General features: G+C 35.5%; 1 protein-coding gene across 1 annotated transcript; it reads right to left on the reverse strand.

Moving 5' to 3' along the window:
• Positions 1-7,990: 7,990 nt before the first annotated feature.
• Positions 7,991-17,470, reverse strand: LOC148107759 (uncharacterized). The gene is made up of 4 exons (XM_087855407.1): positions 17,389-17,470; positions 16,434-16,529; positions 15,206-15,289; positions 7,991-8,072 (listed from the first exon to the last, which is right to left on the reverse strand). The coding sequence occupies exons 1-4, from the start codon at positions 17,468-17,470 to the stop codon at positions 7,996-7,998; spliced, it is 339 nt and encodes a 112-aa protein (XP_087711533.1). The 3' UTR covers positions 7,991-7,995.
• Positions 17,471-19,126: the final 1,656 nt, after the last annotated feature.

Below are 19,126 nucleotides of genomic sequence, written 5' to 3' on the forward strand. Positions count from 1 at the left end.
AGAAAATGTATGAAATCATTTCACACTTGATTTTCTACAAAGAACAAATAATGAGTCTCCTCCCACATGTATCGCATATCTGAGGTGAGTGGGTGTCTTGAGGGCTGCGGCAGTGCCTTGTGGCCAGGAAAGGCTGTTTACTCTGAATTCCGCTGGGCAGAGGCGTGGGACTGTGTCACGGTGGCTATGATGAGCTCCTTGACCCAATGACTTTCTTTGTGGTTTCATCCGAACTCAGAGGAGGTGCCACTGCTCTGTCTTTGTGGCTCTCATCTCTTTGGAAATGAAGAAGGTGTCAGTCTTCATGTTTTGTACCAGCCAGCTTTTGGGATTCCTTATTGTATAGACCTTGTCCATCACGCTCAGATTCCCTAGGACTCAAACTTCTACCCTGAGTCTCAGTCTATTTCTTTGGTGGTGAATTCAGCTGTCAACCTGAAAGGAAACACCCCCATCTCCTCAACCTCTCTCTTGAGTCTGTGTCAAGTTCCAAGGTCGTGATAACTTTCTGCTTTCCTTTTTAGACAGTCTTATTCTGATCTCTCTGAATGGGGCTGGAAGCTAAGAAAGGGTGAGCAAAGGCAAAAGCACTGCTGGTTTGTTTTGGCCCCCATCCAAAGCCCTTGTCGTAATCTGTATGTTTCCTATTGAAGATCCCATCCTAGGTCTGCACATAGAAGAAGAGAAAGTCAGAGGCGTCTGCTCTCATTTTACATTGTCCCAAACTTTCCTACTTAACCTAGATAAGGCTTGGCTATCAATTTATCAGTTAACTTTTATTTTTTTTAAGATTTTATTTATTTGACAGAGAGAGAGACAGCCAGCGAGAGAGGGAACACAAGCAGGGGAAATGGGCGAAGAAGAGGCAGGCTCCCAGTGGAGGAGCCTGATGTGGGGCTCGATCTTAGGACTCTGGGATCACACCCTGAGCCGAAAGGCAGACGCTTAACGACTGAGCCACCCAGGTGCCCCTATCAGTTAACTTTTAAAACTTCACCTTTAATTCACATTTGCAACAACCCCTGATTATTCTTCCATTATATGTTGAAACAAGTTAGTAGGAAGTGGCTTCAAGATCAGATCATACTCTTAGAGTGAGTATTTAGGGTAATAATGTAAGGTGTCTTGGGTCTGTAAAGCTAGATAAAAGATCCACACCAGAAGGAAGTTTTAGGCATTTAAGACCATGTTAATGATTCTGCACCTAACATTCCAATGTGTATGGGTTTTTTTCCCCCATGCAACCAATCAGTTCTGAGACACCAGCTGGTGTTTTCTGTTAGGCTCTTTATTCTTCCATCCTCCTCTCTTAGTGGGTAAACGCTGTCATTCTGAATATAGTGTTGTTTCTTGTGGTCACTCTTTTTTTTTTTTTTTTAAAGATTTTATTTATTTATTTGACAGAGATAGAGACAGCCAGCGAGAGAGGGAACACAAGCAGGGGGAGTGGGAGAGGAAGAAGCAGGCTCATAGCGGAGGAGCCTGATGTGGGGCTCGATCCCATAACGCCGGAATCACGCCTAGAGCCGAAGGCAGACACCTAACCGCTGTGCCACCAAGGCGCCCCTCTTGTGGTCACTCTTAACCGGAGTGATAACAACACAGACAATGACATTAAAGTGATAATGATCACCCACATCCAGTCCTCCACACCTCAGTTTGGGGTCTCTTTTCCTCCTTAAGTTTTATCTTCTGTTTCTCGGCCAGGTGCACTGCTTTGACTCCTAGTATATTTTTCAGTTGCTTCTTGTTCTTTTCATCAGAAATGCTGTTCCCTTCACCTCATCCTCATAAGACCTACGTAGGCATTACATGTTTCAAGCAGCAACGACTCTGCAATTGGAAGTACTCTGTACTGTACAGTGTGATTTGTCAGCCATACATGTTGGACACAGTGTATTGAATGCATTGAGTGTATTGAACTAATGCATAATGTCTGAAGAATGATAGGTTAATTGATCCCAAATGACTATTTAGTAGAATTTCTAAAAATTTCAACAGTGCGTTTTATCATAATTCAGACAATTCAGTTAAAGTTTAATCTCCAAACTAATTATAACTAATCACCACCTCTGTCCTATGAGCCCCAACACATATATGTAATATATAATATATTTAAATATATATTAAATATAAGTATATATGATATTTTTGATCATTTATTAGTTGCCAGGTACTACATTAATACTTCTTATGTTTATATATTGAATCATCCAATAAACTATTCAGTTTAATTTTACATTTCTCATATGATGGAAATGAATCTTTTTTTTTTAAAGGTTTTATTTATTTGAGAGAGAGAGAGAGTTTAGCATTTAAATCTGCGAGCACTGTAAAGTAGATTTCCCTCCATGTAGATTACCGTCCTGTGTCTTTGCGGATGGTATCATCCAGTCTCCTTGAAGGCCTGGTTAGAACAAAGAGTGGAGGAAGGAAGGATTCATTCCTCTCCTGCCTGCCTGTTTGAGGTAGACCATTAGTCTTCTTTTACCCTTAGTCTGAGATTTACATTATTGGCTCCCCTGGTGTGTATATCTTCATACTTGGACTGGAACTACACCCACTGGCTCTCCTGGGTCTCCAGCTTGTAGATGGCAGATCATAACAAGATCTTAGATGGATCTCATTTCTCTAGCTTGCTGGTCTCAAGTTCTATAATTGCATGAGTCAATTCCCATCCTATTGGTTCTATCTTATTGGTTATGTTTTCCTGGAGAACACTGAATAGTACAGATTTTGGTACCAAGAATGGTTCTAGAGGAAGAGGATTTTAAGATGCATTTTCTTGAATTGGTTTTGGGGTTACTGGAATTGGTTCTGTAACCTGATCAGGTTTAAAGATGCCTTGAGAGTATTTTTAGTAATAAGGAGAGCACTGATAGTCCCTGGCATGATCAGGTGACAGAGATATGCCAAATATCTGCATTGGCTATTTCTAAGCAACCACTTAGAAGAATCAAGGAGCTGAGTAACTGTGTATATGATACTTTCAAGCACTTTGGGAAACTAATGATTATAATGATGTTGACTGGTTGCTCCTAATGTCACTGGATAAAGTGATAAAAGAAAAAGATAAGCCCAGGGGGTCCAAATTTTGAGCTCAAGATCTGGGTTGCCACTCCCACCAGACCAAGGCCATACCGCATCAGGGAGACTGTGGGACAATGGCAAGCAAAAATGCCACACAATTTCCTACTGTTCTGAATGTGGCTTTTTCTTGATTGGACATTCTGTAGGTCTTTGTTTCCCAAAGCATTTATACAGTAATTTTAGCTAGGATCATTTTCAATATTTTTATGGGGGAAACAAGGGCCTGGAACTTCCTAGTTTGCCATTTTGTTGACATCACTCCAACTCTCTCCAATTTTTTTGTGATATATATATATATATATATATATATATATTTATCTGTGGCCAAAATATTTTTTAAATCTTGGCTTTCTCTACCTTACATTAAAAGTATTTTTATGGTTGTGGAGAGAGAAGCTTGTTAACTTGGTAGATGTCTTGGTGAATCTAGCTCATGTCAGATGATGCCTGCCACTCCCATTCCCTCTATAAACATATGAATCTGCAGGAAACCAGGAGTCCTTTCCTGTTGTGCAATCTGTAGTGCTCAGCCCAAGCTCATCTTTCTTTGGTCTGACCAAAGTCTGTAGCACCATGTGTTATCCTTAGTTTTCTTGTGCCTTGCTTCATGAGTCATTTGTGGTGTTTGTCCAATGAATTAGTAGACAGTTTTTTCCCATCATGGGACATAAACTACTCTTTCCCAAGAAAATGGCCTTTTGGAAGTGGAGCAAATTCTGTCCAGCAATTTTGGTGTGAGAGGCATCTTCTTTTAAAGGAACAATGGTGGGGCATTCAGCCTAAATAGGATAGTCAGTGATAAAAGGATAATGGGAATTATGTCGGGGGACTACAAAATCCTGGTGTAGAAGATCTATTGAAAATAAAATTGAGATAATAAATACGTTTCAAATCTCAGCTACTGAAGCAGTTGGAAGAATCAATTACTACCAGCTCCACCCTAGAGACAAACTAGTCTTTACAGAAACAAATATGTCTCAAGGGAAGGAAATACTGCAAAAGAGACCTTTGAAATTTATTTTGGGCCTTCATTTGAGACTGAAAAACAAATGGGGAGCAAGAATAACATGAAGATGAAGCTTTGAGGAGTGCCTAGGTGGCTCAGTTGGTTAAGCATCTGCCTTCGACTCAGGTCATGATCCCGGGGTCCTGGGATGGAGCCCTGCTCAGCAGGGAGTTTGCTTCTTCCTTTCCCTCTGCCCCTCTCTCTCACTCTCTCTCAAAAATAAATAAATAAAATATATTTTTTTAAGATTTTATTTATTTATTTGACAGAAAGAGACACAGCGAGAGAGAACACAAGTAGGTGGAGTGGGAGAGGGACAGGCAGGCTTTCTGCCGAGCAGGGAGCCCGATGTGGGGCTCAATCCCAGGGCCCTGGGATCATGACCTGAGCCTAAGGCAGACACTTAGCAACTCAGCCACCCAGGAGCCCCAAATAAATAAAAGATTTTTTTTTTTTTTTAAAGTAGAGGCTTCTTAAGATGTGGCTTCCTCACAAAACTACATAGCTTTTTTTCTAGAAAAAGAGATTGAGAAAAAACGTATTGTGGGATATCTATCTATCTATCCGAGATAAGTGATTCTGTAAGAACTATGGAAAACTGTGACTCCGAGGTACCTGGGGATGATTTCACTTTTGCACTTAGAATCATTCATTCTCATTCTCCAGTATCCACCCTAAGTACTTTATGGGCCGCTGAACACTCAGAGAGGACCCAAAAGATAACGCTGAAGTTCTTGTTTGAACTTCTGCATCTTTTTTTTTTTATTAAAGATTTTATTTATTTATTTGACAGAGATAGAGACAGCCAGCGAGAGAGGGAACACAAGCAAGGGGAGTGGGAGAGGAAGAAGCAGGCTCATAGCAGAGGAGCCTGATGTGGGGCTTGATCCCATAACGCCGGGATCACGCCCTGAGCCGAAGGCAGACGCTTAACCACTGTGCCACCCAGGCGCCCCCTGAACTCCTGCATCTTTGTCTAAAAATGATCCTGATATGAAATCTTTTCCTTCATTGACTTCATTGAATATAATTCTACTAATTAAGAATTGTTCCATTAATTGAGATATATTCTTTCACTATATTCATAGTTACATAAAATTTTGTTATTATTTTAGTGGTTATCCTGAAAATCCCAACATGTGTCCTTGGCATATTAATGTCCAATATTAATAGTTGTTTTACCTCTTCTTAGACATTGTGATAAACTTAGGGCCTTTTAACTCCCACTTATCCCCCTTTCAGTTTAATTCCTACACTTAGAGTGTACTTAAAAAAAAAAAACACTTTATTTATTTGAGAGAGAGAGAGAGCACGCAAGTGGGGGGAGGGGCAGAGAGATAGAGAGAGAGACAAAATTTCAAGCAGGCTCCACGCTCAGCACGGAGCCTGATGCAGGGCTCAATCTCATGACCCTAAGATCATGACCTGAGTCAAAATCAAGAGTTGGACGCTTAACTGACCGAGACACCCAGGCGCCCCCTCTTATAGTGTACTTCAATTTTACACAATTTTAAATGAAAAACATTAATATTATGGTTTTATATAATCACTGTTTCAACTTATACCCACATTTATCTATTTCATTGCCCTTTATCCTGATTCTTCGAGGTTCCATTTAGAATAATTTTCTTACACCTAAAGAACACATTATAGTTTATATCCTTAGTGCAGACCCAAGGTAATAAATTCTTTTTTTCTCTATCTTTAATTACTTTCATTTCATCTGTGAAATATGATTATGTACCCATACGATTCTTACATGTTTAGAATATTTCCTCTGGGAGTAGAATTTTAGCATGGCGCTTGTCTTTCAGTAAGTATGTAGCTTTCATTTTTTTTTCTTTTTATTTATTTATTATTTATTGTTTTTAAAAATTATTTATCTGAGGTCAAGAGGATGAGTTGGGAGGAGGGGCATAGGGAGAGGGAGAAGCAGACTCCCTGAGCAGGGAGCCCATCGTGGGACTCCATCTGGGACCCTGGGATCAAGACCTGAGCTGAAGGCAGATGCTTAACCAACTGAGCCACCCAGGTGCCCTCTTTGCCTTTAAAAGTTAGCTGCCAACCGCTCAATAGAAGGTAAATTCTATTTTTCTCTGACTGCCTTTCAACCTTTTCCTGTCTTTGGTTTTCAGCAATTTACGTGATACACATAACTTTGTTTTCACTTTGTTCACATTCCAGGGGTTCATGAGGCTTTGTCAATATGTAATTTGAGGTCTTCTGTCAGTTCTGGAATTTTCTCTCTTTCACTCTAGATTATAGGTAAACTGATTTACAAAAGCTAATTTTGAGGCAATAGACCTTTAGGAGACATTACCTTAGCAAACTCATTATATATATATATTTTTTTACATGCTTTTCGTGAAGGAGTTCAGTGATGATCTGTATATACAAGTTTAGTTGAAAGCATAGTGTGTGGATGAGGTGAGAGCATCTCAACTGGGGAAAACTTTTAGGTGTGCTTTGTTGAAGATTACTCAAAGTGGAGTTCAGCCTCAGTAAGGAAGGGTGTTGTAATTGTGAACGTGCCTTCCCAAGAGCACCATGTAGAAATCGTCAGCATGTATGCCACAAATTTACCATCGCAGATGTAGGTTGAAGTCTCTACTAAAGGCAGTAACAGAACTTGAATACAGTGCAAAAAGAGCAACAATATAAAGAAACAGCCACATGTTGTAGGAGAACTAAAAATAAAGGAGATCTATGTTCTTTAGGCTTGTTAGAGTCTACTAGGGGAAAAATCCCCTCTATTAATCTTTTTTTTTTCATATTCAGAGAATAATTAGTATAAAAATGTCACTGCTCATGAACAGCTATTATGATATTTGATTCTTGAAAGTTCTTTTTCTTACTTGTTCCTTTCTGAAAGATACATCCAGGGGAGAAAAAAATGTAAATCTGCTTGTATAAGCAGATCTGACTATTTAGAACAAAAGCAATATTCTTACAACTTGGTTTAATATGATTTATTGTTCTGGGCTTAGCATAGCATAATGATTATGCTAATGATCTCTAGAGTAAGAACATCATGGCTTAAATCTTGTTTCTAATTCTTACTAGCTACATAATCTTGGAAAAATTTCTCATCCTCTCTGGGCCTCAGTGTATTAATATGACAACAGTAATGATATCTCATAGGATTATTGGGGCAGTACATGCTTTAATATATGTAATCACTCAAGTATTACTAGGAATATTAGAAGCAATCAATAAACATTAGCTATTTTTTATGTGCCAATTGTGACAAGATTCCCTTTTGTTTGTATGTCTTATGTGATTTCTGCTCCCTCCCCATTTATTTACTAAGGTCTGAAATTTTTATATATTAGTATATATGTCTATATGCAAATATATTTAAATTTTAAAAAAATCACATAAACATTTTAAGTCCATTTTAATATTTTCAGTTTGATCTTCACTTATAATATGTTGAGTTGAGCATGCTTGAAAGCACACAAGATATTAAAAAGTCTATAATTATATAAGAAAATATGGAAATGAATATCATGCCATACACTTCCAATTCTTCCTTGCCATTTGTCTTGATAAGACTGGAGCTCAGTACTTCAGAACAGTTTCCTTGTTGCCAAGATTTTATTTTTCAGCAGAAATAAAATATCAGTTTTCTTCAGAGAGACCAGTTACCTTGACAAACAAAAAATACATGCATGAAGATAACTTTGTCACCATGTTTGTTCAATGTACTATAATTTTTGTGTTATTATTTTCAATTATGCTCCCTAATTTTGAGTTATATGAAACTTTTTTCTGATAACTATGCCATAGTTAAATAACTTTGATGTTAGATTTATTAATTGCATATATGCATCTAGATTGAAGCAGTTTATATGTGATGTCAAGATTCCCATTGCAATCTGATACATACCTCTGCTTTGCTATATTATCTTGCAGTGTGTAGTGCCATTTTGCATCGCGCTTTCCTCTGTCATCAGAATCCTTTCTAGACAACGAACTGAAATTCATAAAATTTGCAAAGGAAAATATATTTTAAGACTCTTATTTTCAAACAGTGTTGCAAATAAAATAAAAATCTAACATTTCTTCAGTACAACTTATCCATTCATTTTTTATTATTAACTGGGGAATGAATTGTAAATTATCATTGGCAAGTAACTGCTCTTCAAGTATGAACTTTTCCTTATGGCACATACTTATGAGTTAATGACTGGTGCTTTGATCATTCTAAGTTTCTACATCTGATTGATGCCATTCTAAGCGGTTAGTAAACCTGGACAGTCAGCACGTAATGACCTAAGCTGTATTTGAAGCAAACACCTGTGACATAGCACATGTCCAATCAGCCACAAAGTACTATTTATTTTATCACTACATTGCTTCATATATCTGTTCCCTTTTTCACCGTACTGTAATCTTTTTCCTACTCAGATTTTCATTATTTTTGTATCGAGCTATTATAATATTCTACACTGTTTCTATCTCTACCTTTAGTGCTTCCTTGTCACTATTTTCTTCAAAACGCCTCTAGAGTTTCCACCGCCAGTGCACAGCTTGAGTTAGGCTACCTTTTCAACCATCTGCAGAAACTATCAATTGTTTATATGCTAAAATTCAAACGCACTAAAACGAAAAGTTTACAAAATTGTATCATTTTTCTTCACAGCTCCATTTTGAACTATCTTCAGAAATGAAACCTTTAACCCACATCATTTCACATTGATGTGCTTTGTTTTATTTTGAAGGATCGGGCACGCTTGAATTTAAAAAAATAATAATAAAAATAAGAGTGAATGGAACATTCCTAGTTTAAATTTATTTTAGTGTGAATGGCTTATGGTTTCTTCTAACAGATTTTGGAGACTTCACACAAATTATAGAGAAAATCTTCCTGCATGATTGCTTTACCACGATTTGATTCCAGTCCAATCACAAAAACATGAAATTTGCTGGATATGGGGCTTCAACTTAGTCAGGTGCAGACCCATGTTACCATGACTTTAAGTTGTCTGGACCATATTACTCCAGCTTGAGTCCCAAATGCATTTCTGGACATATGGGAATCAATGTAATAAATATGGCTGGGTCATTCCCTCATCAGACCACTTAGACGATTAAAGTATTTTTCCTATGCCAATTTAATGGTTAAAGAAGAAAGTATCATCATCAACTTTCCATTCCCTCAAACTTGCATCTTTCATATTTGTTTCCTAAACTGGATTATTACATATTTTATTTTATTTATTTTATTTATTTTTTAAGATTTTATTTATCTGACAGAGAGAGAGACAGCCAGCGAGAGAGGGAACACAAGCAAGGGGAGTGTGAGAGGAAGAAGCAGGCTCCCAGCAGAGGAGCCCGAGGGGACCCTGGAATCACACCCTGAGCTGAAGGCAGACTCCTAACGACTGAGCCACTCAGGTGCCCAGAATTATTACATATTTTAAACATATTCTCCTGTGAAGGATCCTGCTAGTCACTGATGTGATGTTAGTTGAATACAGACCTACAACTTTTCTTTCTTGTTTAAAATGAGAAGCCAAATAATTAAGCTAAATCTTATTAATTGAAAGAGCAAGCCACACTTAAATAAATTTTCTACCAATTGCATTCTTGTTCCTTTACAAAGTTGCCCCTCTGTTTCTGCCACATGTTTATTCATGCCTGGTTTATTGATATACTAAAGCCTAAATATCAAGGAAGATCTTCCTTCTGATTGGTAATTCACAGATAAGATTAGCTATTTGACACAGGGAAATACTTCTGCTGGTTCAACTGCTTCTCTCTTCTCACAATAAAACAGAAGAAAAAGCTGTGTTTTTTAGGATATTTCACCAATTTATTTTATTTATTTCAGTCACAAGTTAGTATTCCATACCTAAATTATATTGATGTTTCATAACTTTTCCAGGATATGCTGATCAAAATAGTATGTGTAATTGTTACAAAGCACAGCTTGGACCTCACAATAAAATAGTCTTCTATACTTAGTGATAATTTTAAAACAGGCAGGAAACAACAAATGTTGGAGAGGATGTGGAGAAAGGGGATCCCTCTTACACTGTTGGTGGGAATGCAAGTTGGTATAGCCACTTTGGAAAACAGTGTGGAGGTCCCTTAAAAAGTTAAAAATTGAGCTACCCTATGATCCAGCCATTGCACTACTGGGTGTTTACCCCAAAGATACAGACGTAGTAAAGAGAAGGGCCATATGCACCCCAATGTTCATAGCAGCATTGTCCACAATAGCTAAATCGTGGAAGGAGCCAAGATGCCCTTCAACAGATGACTGGATTAAGAAGATGTGGTCCATATATACAATGGAATATTAACCATCAGAAAGAACGATTACCCAACATTTGCAGCAACATGGACGGGACTGGAGGAGATAATGCTAAGTAAAATAAGTCAAGCAGAGAAAGAAAATTATCATATGGTTTCGCTCATTTATGGAACAAGAGAACTAGGAAGATCGGTAGGAGAAGGAAGGGAAGAGTGAAGGGGGGGTAAACAGAAGGGGGAATGAACCATGAGAGACTATGGACTCTGGGAAACAAACTGAGGGCTTCAGAGGGGAGGGGGGTGGGGGAATGGGATAGGCCGGTGATGGGTATTAAGGAGGGCACGTACTGCATGGTGCACTGGGTGTTATATGCAAGTAATGAATCATGGAACACTACATCAAAAACTAGGGATGTACTGTATGGTAACTAACATAATATAATAAAAAATTATTATAAAAATATAGGCTTTAACAAGTACAATATCTTAGATGAATACCCATCAGAATCCTAGTTATACTTTATTTTGATATTTACTACCCTATGTCTGTCATACCCAAATACTTCTTCATTTCTAGAATATAATGTTTTTGTTTTTAAATTATTTTCTCTTTTACATAAGTAATACATGAATTTGTTTATTTTACAAAAGAAGTAAGTGTATCCACTCTAAGGAGCAGAAAGAGTACCTTTCATAGTCCCTACAATACCACTACCTTCAGCAAAGACAATTACTGTAAATAGCTTTGTGTATATCATTCTGATTGTTTTCAAATTATTTACATGCCTAAATACACTTTAATACTTCCATCTTCCATATTAACAGGCTATTGCTTGCTTTCATATTAATAATTGTTTCCACATTAACAGATTATTGTATGTCTTTCTGATTTCTTTGCGTGAATTTATATGTGTGTATGTGTTTGTATGTATGCATGTATACTTCATCCTTATTTTTTAAAAAATAAGCTTGATAATTTCATACATCAAATGCGTATGAGAAAAAAATGTGTATGAGAGTATTCACTGTCCATGTATTAACCCAAGCCTATTGTTAAATATCTGTCATTTTGAAGAGCCTACTGTATTATATACTAAATATATATATGCCATAGGTATGAGCATGCATGTGATTTTATTATTAGGTTGCTTTTTCTTACTTTGATTTATTTATTTTATACCAGTGCTATAATGTTTCTTATAGCTTAATAGCTTTATAGACTATTTTGATATCCGACAAGGCTAGATCCCTACCTCTCTTGTCAGTATATTTCAATTTTTATTGTGTTAATCTCACACATTTTTACTTCTATGTATAATTTTAATTAATTTATTTACTATGAAAATATACTTGCATTGGAATCATATAAATCTTAGATGAATTTAGAAGACTATTATCATCTTCACACTATTAATCTTCCTACCAAGGAAAATTTAGTATATACTCAATTCATTAATGTCTTTCTTTATGCCTTTTAATAAAGTATTATAATCTCATATACGTTATTAGGTATATGAATTTTTTTAATTAAAAATATTCACTAAGTACCTATAAGGTGTTAACACAGTATTTGGAAGCAAAGGATAAAATGTAGAGCAAATATAGACATGAGCTGTGTTCTAATGGAGCTACCAATCCAGTGGGAAAGACAGACATTGAATAAATAGCCACACAGATATACAGATAAGACTATGAAAGATGCTACAAATGGTGGTACATAAGATACTATACTAGAGAAAGCTAGCTTACTTATAAAATTATAAAGGAAAATTTATTTTCTGTGACAATTGATTACTCTAGGATTTAGTTACTCCAAAAATCAGTATAAGTAAGGGTGCATAGGGTAAAAGGAACAGTTAATGCATGTGCTCTGTAGCCGGGATCTTGGAAAAAGTTACAATTCACATCAGTCTTCCCAGAGAAGTCCTGATTCATGCTCGTCGTCCCAGAGTAATTATCAACAGCATCTACCGCATTCTTAAAATTATCTTTGTCTTTTTTTTTTTTAATTATCCTTGTCTTTACCATGGTAACTTTAATAATGAGTCATTCAATGAACTAAAAGACAGCAACTGTGGCTGGAGCCTAGAGAGTGAGAAAGTACATGGTACTAGTTGGGGTAGAGATCCATGGACCGAATAAGAAAGCTCTTTATAAACCACGTTAAGGATTTTTAGATTATACTGAATTTAGAGTATTAAGAAGCTAACAGTAAAAGTATGGTGAGTTTATAAAATTTATATTTTGCAGAGGCTACTCTGGAAATTGATTAGAAGTCATGAGTGAATGTAATTAGATCACTTGGAGGCTTGTAGAGTAGAAAGAGAGAGGAAGGGAGAGAGAGAGAAATGGAGGGAGAGAGAGAGTGAGGGAGAAGGAGATTGCCTTGGATTAAATGGGTAATAATGCAATTGTAGAGAAGTGTATTAATTCACTAAGTTGAGATAATTTGTGGCAGTTAGAAACAGAGATGACTCCTAGGTTTGTTTCATTAGACATCAAGCACCAAGAAAGACAATAATATTAAAATATCTGATTTTTTCCTTGATGTTGGTAGGGATCCAGGTTGGGAAGATAGTCTGTTTGGAAATATAGTGTGCTAGTTGTTTTTAAAGATATCTCAGAAGAAATGTTAGTAAGAGACTGAAAATGAGGACCTAGATATTGGACCTTAGTCCTCGCTTGTATATAGTAACACTACATTAACTTTGTATCTGGCTTCCTTATTGAAGTGTTCTTTTATGCTGATTTTTTCTTTTTTTTTATGTTTGGTTGCCACTGTATAGTAGTACATCACTAGTTTTTTATGTAGTTTTCAACGATTAATTAGTTGTGTATAACACCCAGTGCTTATCACAACATGTGCCCTCCTTAGTACCCAACACCCTGTTACCCCATTTCCCCACCCCCCTCCCCTCTGAAACCCTCAGTTTGTTTCCTGAGGTCCATAGTCTCTCATGGTTCATCTCCCTCTGTGATTTCTTCCCCGTCAGATTTCCCTCCCTTCCCCTGTGGTCCTCTGTGCTATTGCTTACGTTCCACATAGGAGTGAAACCATATGATAATTGTCTTTCTCTGCTAGACTTACTTCACAGCATAATCCCCTCCAGTTCTATCCATGTCGATGCAAATAGATGTCTTGTCATATCTGGGTAAGAATGCACATCATCTGCAGGTAATTTCAGTAATTTGTAATATTTGTATTATATCTAAATAGTTTTTTCTTTTTCTTTTTTTAAGATTTTATTTATTTGACAGAGAGAGAGACAGCCAGTGAGAGAGGGAACAGAGGCAGGGGGAGTGGGAGAGGAAGAAGCAGGTTCCCAGCAGAAGAGCCTGATGTGGGGCTCGGTCCCAGAACTCTGGGATCACGCCCTGAGCCGAAGGCAGATGCTTAATGACTGAGCCACCCAGGCGCCCCTAAATAGGTTTTTCTGTATGTTTGCTTTTTCTTGCCAGGACATCCAAAGAAATGTTGAAGGATAGTAGTTCTATCAGTCATCCTTGTCTTCCTGATTCTATTGAAAATGAGTCTAAATTTTTGCTATGAAAGATGCTATTTGATTCTTACAAAACAAGTTAAACAGATTTCCTTCTACTTGTAGGTATTTCTTTTTCTCCTCAATATCACAAATTGCATGATAAATGTATAAACCCATCTCTGATTTTAACCAGAATTTGATTATTGCATAGTATCCTTCTAGTATAATAGTGGATTATGTTAGCTCTTGTATGTAGGATTTTTGCTTCTATGTTTGTCAGGGGTGTTGTCCTAAATTATTTTCCTGTGTATGGATATAATTTGGAATAATGCTATGCTTTTCTTCCTGATCTGGGTGGCACTTTTCTTTTATGTTAGTTTATAAACAGTTTATCTAGGAGTCAGATTACTTATTAAGATATTTTCAGATTCATCCTTTAAAAGTTATCAGTCAGGTATCTACTCGGAGGTATATCACTGATTATTTATCTACAGAATACAGAATATATTTGTCTATAGAACATAGTTATTTTATTCAATTTTTCAACATTACCTTGAGCCTTTTTATCATGTGTCTTTGCAGGAAATCATACATTTAAACAAGTTTTTTATGTTTATTATTAAAAATTATATATTCTGCTTTATTCTGAAATAATTCACTTTGAGACTATAATTGCTTTAAATGTAATTATGTTTTTAAAATTAATTTATTTGCTATGTGTTTTGAGTTGCTGTTTTCTCTGACTTATAAATCTTATTTATCTTACTTTCTACGTTTGATGGAATTTTTCACATTTCTGGCCTGCTAATAGTACTGTGTTATAGATTTATTCTTTTAAAAGCTAAATATTTTTTTATAGTGTAATGACATATTGAGTTTGAGCAATGTGTAGGCTCAGTCCACTATCATTAGCATTTTGCTTTATTATTTATTTTTTTGATTAATACCTACCCACCATCTTTTCTTTCCTCTGTTAAATTCTCTTTTTCAAATTACTTGATTTGATGCCCTTATAGTTCATTTTTACCTGCCCTGACAGATAAATTCTGTAACTGTTTTCACGTTTTATTACATTACATTTGGTGAATTGAATGTCATTATAATATGGCAAAATATAGAGTGCTGCTATTATTTTCCACTTTTATTAAAATACCCAACATTCACTGACATCTTTGATAAGATCACTTGGGCCTTTGCTATTGATAATTCAACAAATCACTGAATTGATAAAATACTCATATAATTAAAATAGATAATGTAAGAAAATACCTTCAGGAAATTCTTGTAATCAATGTAAAGACCTTTAAAAATTATATTCTAGTAATTTAAAACAAATTAATGACATAGTTCTAAAAAAAATACTTACCCTTAGCTGTCATAATCGCAGCTAGTCCCAGAAAAATAAGATAAAGGAAGGCAAGCATTATTGCAACAAGGCGCCATGGAGACTCTGTCCAAAGAGAGAAAAGTGAGCTCGTATGATGATCAATGGAAACAAGGGGAGGGGTGGTGGGGGAATGGGATAGGCTGGTGATGGGTGGTAGGGAGGGCACGTATTGCATGGTGCACTGGGTGTTATACGCAACTAATGAATCATCGAGCTTTACATCAAAAACCAGGGATGTACTGTATGGTGACTAACATAATATAATAAAAAATATTATTATTTAAAAAAAAAGATTCTGTAGTTGGGATTAGAAAGAATTTTGGACGAGAATATTCAACTCACTTCAACTGGACTGAAATCTAAGGTTATGAGAGCACTGAATTGTGGAAAAATATACCCCAGCCTGAAAGGGGAACTCCCAAACTTATTTTGCAGATTTGGATACAGCCAGAGAATATATGAATATTTTTATGTAGGAATGGATTATGGACCAGTGAGTTGCCCTACTAAAGAAGTCTTTTGAAGTCTACAAATGAGTACTTCAGAAATCCTACTAGGGATTTTTAAAAAATGACTTCTTTCTTTTTATAGTAGAGCTAGGTTAAGAATAAAATTCCTGCATTAGCTGTTGGCCCAGACCGACATTCTGTGACAGTTTTGATAAGATACCTCACAAGCTTCATTTTTTAAAAATAGAAATGCTATAAAAGGGACACTTTGCAAGGTTAAAATATCAGACTGAGAAGGTATATATGAAACATTTTTTAAATTATTATTCTATGGCTATGGTACATTATTCTAAGCCATGTGGCCATCAGTGGTTCATTGCTGTTGGCTGTTAATACAGCCCTTCATGTCACTATAACCATTTAAATGGTGTTGATATGAGAGATGAACTCCAATTCAGAGTTTCGCCCAGGAGTATTTGTTTTTATGATTGGTTCATTAAAATATTCAAGTAAAAAAGGGAAATCTAGGGGCGCCTGGGTGGCACAGAGGTTAAGCGTCTGCCTTCGGCTCAGGGTGTGATCCGGGCATTGTGGGATCGAGCCCCACATCAGGCTCCTCCACTGTGAGCCTGCTTCTTCCTCTCCACTCCCCCTGCTTGTGTTCCCTCTCTCGCTGGCTGTCTCTATCTCTGTCAAATAAATAAATAAAATCTTTTTTAAAAAAAAGGGAAATCTAGAATTTTAAATGTTTTTTTTACCGTTCGTCTTCAAACTCCTAGTTGTTTTTCTCTTTTCAATATTTGAAGAGCTATGAACTTTGATTGCTGAGTAAGTTACACTTTCGTCACAAAAGTCTAGAAAATATGTAAGAAAAATGCAAAACAACTATTTATATGTAATTAATATATGTACATGTATATACATATCTGATACATAAACATACAATTGAAAAGCATGCTAAAAATTATAAACAAAAATTACCTCATTTTATGCTTATGAGAAGGTATTAAAATTTGCTCAATCACATAGCTGCTTTGTGAAATATGACAATTCTTTTTCTTTTTTAATTCTTAGTTTCTTTATAAAGATAATACTAATTCATAGATATATTGTGGAGATTAATTAAATGTATGTAAAGTCGATAGCATAGTGTTTGAAACAATCATGTACAAAAGTATATGAGGAAAAATCATGTAATAAGTCATTATTTTAGAAGTAGTAATAGTAGCAGTGAATAGTATTGTAAGAAAATAATGGGCAGTAGCACTAAGAGTAACGCTGGTTGCAGAAGCAAGAGTAGAAATATAAAACTTAATTTAAGGCACTGAGCACTGCCTATTTTCCCCGTTCCTACAGTTGAATTTAATCTTAATTAAAAGAGCGTGAAAAAAAATCGTCTGATTCTCGTTAGGTAGATAAATTCTCTTAGCAATATATTGCATGTACTCCTTCAGTACAAGTGAAGTAGAACTCAGCCACCAAGTCAGTAACATTTTTCTAAATAATATTAACTCTAACCGCATTGTAAATATTTACTTATCAAATGATGATTGTCTGAAATTTAAATCCTCCTCAACTGGAAAATCTTAAATTGATTCATACAGAGAAAAGATTTTCAACTCCTCTAAAAGTATCTGGCTATGAACTTTGTTGTTTATAATATTATTTTCTCACTAAATAAAGGGACTACTTAATGGCAATATCTGATTTTACCTGTATTTATTTCATGAAATTCCACCGAAGAAGGAGGAAGATCAAGACAGGGGCTGGACAGTGCCGATGTGTCTTGTTCCATAGTTTAGATCAGATTGCACGGGTCAGATGATGAGCAGAGGGTTTGAATGAGACAGAATCCAGAAAACAGATCTCAATATTGCATCATCAGACAGGATGTTTATGATAACTTTAATATGTAAACTACTTTCTCCACTTAAAATAAAAGACAATGTAATCCAGTCCCTATAGATTAAATTTGCTATTCTTCTATGCATAATGAAGCACATCTTTATTTCCAAAGATAATGTTTAAAATTATCTTAACCATACTTATTTCTTCTCTGCCATATTTTTTAAAAAGAATGAATAAACAATAAAGACTAAAACATTTATATAAATAAGTGATATATTGTATTTGAATGGGATTGTAATGGATACTGATTTTTGGAAATATCTTTTTTATAGTTATAAGTATCCATGCTCATCATAAATAATTGAAAAGATATTAGAATGTATCCTATAGAAAATGAAAATGATACAACCTTGTCTCCTCAATGTAACTAGTAACATAATTTTTCATAACTTTATAATTTTTCAAGTGACCAATGAATGTTTTGTTTAAAAAAGTAAAAGGAATAATTTCTCAATAAATTAAATAATTAAATGAATTATAATGTCTTCCTACAGTAAAGCTTATACAGTCATTAAATATAAATAAGAGAGTTCTTCAAATGCTGATATGGATAATATTCCAAAATATATTAAGTGGTGAAAAGTCACAAAGTATTTCATAATATGATTTTATATTATATTTTGTAGAAAAATAAATGTTTTTACACATGTGTTTCTAATACAATAATACGTGCCTAACCTAGTAACTTAAGATTGTAATATAATAATATTTAAGTGACTAAGTTGGTAGATTCTCAGTTTATATATGTGGTTTTCCATTTTTGTGTGACTGTTGAATATCATTTATTTTTATCATTGGAAAGAATAAGGTGTTTTATTTTCAGCTAAAGTATGCTCTGATATATTCACACCACAGTGACCACAGGGGCCCCGGCCCTCATCTTTGATCAATAGATTTAAACTTCATAGCAAAAGTATATAATTTGGGAGACCATAGACTGTTCTAGGGTCTTATATAGTTTTGGAAGAGTGTAAAGATAATGAGTAATTTCAGACACTGATAATAGAGTACACATTCATTAAATTCTAGAGTAAATGCTGATACGGTAGAAAATATAACCTCAAAAATTAGGGAAAAAGCATAGATAGAGAAAAATAAATAAATACAGAAGCTAGAAAAGAGCGGGGAAAGCCCAAGAATAAATAGGACAAAGAGAAAGCACAAAATTATGATATTGATGAAAAAGAAAATACATCTGGGACACCTGGGTGGCTTAGTCAGTTAAGTGTCTGCCTTCGGCTCAGGTCATGATCCCAGGGTCCTGGAATTGAGTCCCACTTCAGGTTTCTTGCTTGGCAGGGAGCCTGTTTCTCCCTCTGCCTGCCACTCCCCCTGCTTGTGCTCACACTCTCTCTCTGACAAATAAATAATATCTTTAAAAAAAAAGAGAGAAAAATATATCCTTAATAATGTGAACTCTCTAAATGTTCCAGTAAAGAGATAAAAATTAGCACATTTAAAAAAATAAATGTTATATGCCATTTACAAAAGCCACATTTAATAGATAAGTATGAAATGTTTGAAAATAAGAGATGAAAATATA

Source organism: Ursus americanus, chromosome 25, assembly GCF_024610735.1.
Source record: "Ursus americanus isolate L20-20 chromosome 25, mUrsAme1.1.p, whole genome shotgun sequence".
NCBI classification, from domain to species: domain Eukaryota; kingdom Metazoa; phylum Chordata; class Mammalia; order Carnivora; family Ursidae; genus Ursus; species Ursus americanus.

What these genes read in the sequence shown, in the direction of transcription:
- LOC148107759 (XM_087855407.1), bottom strand. Translation starts at nt 17,470, where the DNA reads ATGGAACAAGACACATCGGCACTGTCCAGCCCCTGTCTTGATCTTCCT. An exon ending in ATTTCATGAAATAAATACAG is followed by an intron (nt 16,530 to 17,388) that starts GTAAAATCAGAT and finishes CATATTTTCTAG; the next exon opens with ACTTTTGTGACGAAAGTGTA. An exon ending in TAGGAGTTTGAAGACGAACG is followed by an intron (nt 15,290 to 16,433) that starts GTAAAAAAAACA and finishes CTCTTTGGACAG; the next exon opens with AGTCTCCATGGCGCCTTGTT.